The sequence below is a fragment of the Penaeus chinensis genome, chromosome 19 (assembly GCF_019202785.1).
Source record: "Penaeus chinensis breed Huanghai No. 1 chromosome 19, ASM1920278v2, whole genome shotgun sequence".
NCBI classification, from domain to species: Eukaryota; Metazoa; Arthropoda; class Malacostraca; order Decapoda; family Penaeidae; genus Penaeus; species Penaeus chinensis.
The window spans coordinates 14,050,524-14,055,278 of record NC_061837.1 but is presented as its reverse complement, the minus strand read 5'-3'; the positions used below and the strand labels follow the sequence as shown (position 1 = coordinate 14,055,278).

Here is a 4,755-nt window from a genome sequence, read left to right as displayed (position 1 = left end):
TGCTCTTTATTTTCATAGATTTTCTTTTTGTACGACCTACCAGCGGAACTATATAACATTATTTCTTCCTTCAGGATTAACTGCTTCCACAACGAGGTGTTCCTCTTCTGCGTGGACTACATGTTCCGGCCTCGCCAGAGGAACCAGTACCGGGCCGCCCTCCAGAGGCTCGGCAAATAGGCGGTTCCTCTTCGGCCAGTTCGAGATGAAAGGTGAATTAATAGCCTGTACAATATGCCTTCAGTCTAATAAAAACAAATATAATGGGAATTTCCCTTAAAATATCCCTCTGAAGCCTACTGTAAAATATAATTGGTCGGAAGGAGACTACAAGGCTGTAAAAGTGGATGTAATTGAAGTTGAAAAGATAAACATATGTACAAAGACATGCATACTAGGCCGAAACGCCTAACACTTTGAAGTTGCATTACGATCGCTACAAAACACGATGTTATTGAAGTTATATTTTTCGCATAAAATGTATAGAAAACCTGATAAGATTTTATATTACAAGCAAAACATTGTGGAAGTTTCAAATGAATTGGAAGACTACCTGACTACTCTGCAATTTCTATTGTTTATATACATCACCCTTCGCCACGCAAGGCTGTGGAAAGTTTAAGTGTATTTCCCAGATTCAGCCAACATATATATTTTTTCTAATTATTACATGCATTGCTCTTCATATAAAAATATATAAATTGCTAAAGGTTTTCCATCTTATCGTAACCATTGGGAGTGAGCATGTCCAAATTAGACAACTGGGTAATTCCAATGATCACGGACATTTATTTGATTTATTGATTAAATTATATCAACGTATCAAGATACACAGCATTTTCTTTGACTATTTTGAGTCTGTTAGGTTATATTATAGACGTACAGAATGATTTCATAAGAAACATTTCATGAGCGCAACCATCAGTTGCAAGTGTAACTGCTTGGTAATCTATATTACATCAATATATCCACGTATGATACACAGGTTTGAAGAATACGTTTCTGCTGCACTTTTTATTAGCAGTGCATTAAACATGCAAATCAAATATCGGCATTTCACTTTGGATAATTTCTTACAATAATGTATCGGGGCTGATGCGTAAAAGGGAAACCAGTCACATGAAAAGGGAAATCCAGAACCGTGACATTTTTTGCCACAAGGACTCTTCATCAGACAGGAAAACTGACTGGACATGCGAAATAATTTTGAACAAGAATATAAAAGAGACCATAGGACCAAGATCTGAATCATTCGACAAGGGTCCAGTAATCCGAAGAAGTCTTTATCAACCAGGATAAATAAGATATACACTCTTAAAATAAATAAATCTACCGTTTTACGCAATTTGTCTCCATCTGTGAATGTTAATTCCTTTCTCGCATGACCTGATTTGTTTTTTTTTCTTCGGATACATGCGGTGATTCAGCAGTATTATCATCCTTTTCTTAATCCATATTACTAATATCGTTATCAGTATAATTACTTTGAAGATGGTCATGCATACCATTATCATTATCTATCTGTTGCACATACACACCTTCATGTGTATGTATGTATGTGTGTGTGCATATATGTTTATCTTCTTAATTATAATAACACCCAGTTTTACAACCTTGCAGTCTCCTGTTTGCGACTAATTGTTGTATTTCACAGTATGCTTCAGAAGGATATTTTAAGGGAAATTCACATATAATTCGTTTATACTCTTATTTGATATAGGGGCAAATTGTAGAGGCTACAAAACGCTTCAATGCTATCATTATTTCATCTTTTAACTCAGGACACAAAAGCAACCAAAGAGGAGTCTAGAGTCTGGTCGTCTGGGGAGCCGCATAGCGAGCGTCCCCGCAGAAAGTCTGTCCGAAGAGGAGCCGCCTACTTGCCGAGCCTCTGCAGGGCGGCCCGGTACTGGTTCCTCTGGCGAGGCCGGAACATGTAGTCCACGCAGTAGAGGAACACCTCGTTGTGGAAACAGTTACTCCTGAAGGAAGGAACAATGTTATGTTCCGCTGACAGGTTATACAGGAGAAATATGAAAAGGAATTACAATGAGAATAAAGAGCAATAAGAAATCAAATATATTCTGTTTAGTCTTTATAATTATTAAGGCTATGTAGGCAAAAGGCGATGTGTACGAAAGTTACATGCATATCAAGCAATTCAAGATAAAATCACTGTTCGGTATTGTTGTTATTTTCAAGGGAATACATTTAATACTAATACCCTTCCACAACAGTAAAGTTTTTAGCATAAGATGGTTGTTAACCATTAATTACAACACAACTGGGTGGGTTACTGCAAAGTAATAAGTTACCTGCATTCGGTTGCCACTCCGACGTCGCGGTACACGTTGTAGCAGTCTTCGCACACGCGGTCGAGCCTTACAAGGAGTTCGCGGTCGTAGACGCCCGTGCAAGATCTGAAGGATAGGCTGCGTTTGTCTAGTGTGTGGGCTCCTGCGAGAGAAGTCACAGGAGAAGCTTGTGAGGAAGAATGGAGGAACGTCGGAATCTGATTCCCGTCTCCGAAGTTGGTGGCAGAAGCTGGGATTGCCATCAGCAGAGACAGCAGGATAGCTGCCCACATCGGTCTAACGGCAACCATATCTTCAGAGCAAGAGCAGCGATCAGCAACTTCCAGGTTCTTCCTCTGCACTAAGATAGAAACAGTCGAGCATCACTTTATATAAGTGGTCAAGGAAACGTGAACAAGGTGTGTGATCGGAGCCTTTGCAAGACGCCTTGTTTTCTCAGCCTTTGAGACTCTGTTTAGTAAGGAAGGCCTGATCACCTCTTCGAACCCAGTCAACTGTGCTGATTCACTGCTGTGTCTGGCACTGACTCAAATGAATGTATGTCAGAGATAAATGCTTCTCTCGCAAAAAAAATTCCTAAATGCAAGCAGAGACACCACGCATTTCTCTGATCATATAGACAGATGTATATTACACATACATATATACACAGTGATGGGTATAGATACACAGAAATGTCTAAGGCGATACTGATACAATGATACTTGGCTAGAGCGATTCCGCTACATCGATTCCTTGAAGATAGTTAAAGCGATATTGTAGTGAACCATAAGAAAACGAAACCATCAAGTGGGGTCCCAAGCAATTCGTGGCAGGACTGGATGCCTGAAATCTCAACTTGTCACCACCAGGGACCACCACCGTGGACACCCCCCGTGGACGTTACAACGACGAGTTATTTTATTTTTAATATGAATGTATATACTTTGTTTAGTTTTTATACTTGTTTCTGCCTTGTAATTAATGCCTTAAAACTGTTCATAGTGTTATTTTTATTTTATTATTATATTATAAGCCTCCAGAACTCCAATCAATTAACTGCTTGTTCCCGCCTCTAAGACAATGACAGAGGTATGGGAGATGGACAAGGGAGTCACGCTCGCACGGCCCAGGCTACAGGTACTCTCTCTCCCAATCCACGGGTTGATGGACTTAAACAAGTGGTATTCTAACAGTAAGCCAGAGATACTTGGCGGAAGACTGCTTGCTTAGGATAACCCTTGCTGCAGGCATAGAGACAGGCCGTAGTCGAGCCTTTTTCTTTGTTGGTTTAACCTTACGGTGTTTTACGGTGACGGACGGAGGATTCGAGGCAGCCCTCTTTTGTAAGATAAGTTATGTGTGCACCAGCAGTATATGCCGGCTTTGCTATATCTTTATCATTTATGTACATATATCCAAGCTCTTTTATTAAATATTAGTTTTATGTGTTTCTCTTTCATTTTCATAGTGATGTTCTTTTAGCAAGGAGTTGTGTTAAGTTTAAACCTTCACGGTATTTGTAAAACCCCGTTGTAATACTTAAAGTAACATTAGGGAACCAAAAGGGTACGATATATGATGAATGCTACAGGATATGTGTAAATTTCACGAACAACATTTATCCCAAACCCACCGTGCCCTCGGAGAGTGCTTACCGCTCGGCCCGCTCCGTCGGCATAGCGTCGATGTAAAGTAACCAGTGAATAGCGTGAGTGTCGAAGTCTGACACTAAAATCTAGCCTTTCTGGTCACTACAATATCGACACCAATACAAATATCGCCGACATATCATCCCGATATATTACTGTAGGAAAAAAATCAAACTGATATGTCAATATTTGATTTGCACGTTTAATGCACTGCTAACAAAGATTGCAGCAAAAATGTATTTTTCAAACTTGTGTATTAAGAATAGGAAAACAGGAGATAGTCCCCCGCCTCTTTAATATATATATGTGTGTGTGTGTGTGTGTGTGTGTGTGTGTGTGTGTGTGTGTGTGTGTGTGTGTGCATTTATCTTTTTATGTACTTATATATATGCACACATACATTCCAATATATATACATATATATATATATATATATATATATATATATATATATATATATATACCAATATGATATATATGCATAAATACCAATATAATATATATGTGTGTGTACATATATGTATGTATATATGTACTTATATATATATATATATATATGTACTTATATATATATATATATATATATATATATATATATATACACACACCAGTATATATATGTATATGTATATATATGTATATGTATATATATATATATATATATATATATATATGTATATGTATATACACGCATATGTATTATGCATATATGTATGTATGAATATATACACATATATGTGTATGTATATCTATGTGTTTCTTTCTTAGGATTATAGTATTTGGACATTTTAAGGAATTTTAATGCATAT

At 37.6% G+C, this 4,755-nt stretch overlaps 2 protein-coding genes across 2 annotated transcripts in view; one reads left to right on the top strand and one right to left on the bottom strand.

Annotated features, from left to right (window-relative positions):
- The window catches only part of LOC125034914 (crustacean hyperglycemic hormones-like), a 3,696-nt gene extending 3,516 nt beyond the window's left edge, over positions 1-180 (top strand). Inside the window, exon 4 of the mRNA XM_047626962.1 lies at positions 75-180. Within this exon, the coding sequence (XP_047482918.1) occupies positions 75-180 (106 nt within the window). The remainder of the gene's footprint in view (positions 1-74) is intronic.
- A 1,696-nt stretch (positions 181-1,876) lies between these two features.
- On the bottom strand, positions 1,877-2,605 carry LOC125035444 (crustacean hyperglycemic hormones-like). The gene is made up of 2 exons (XM_047627851.1): positions 2,316-2,605; positions 1,877-1,982 (listed from the first exon to the last, which is right to left on the bottom strand). Exons 1-2 carry the CDS (start codon positions 2,603-2,605, stop codon positions 1,877-1,879), a joined length of 396 nt encoding a protein of 131 aa, XP_047483807.1.
- Between the last annotated feature and the right edge of the window lie 2,150 nt (positions 2,606-4,755).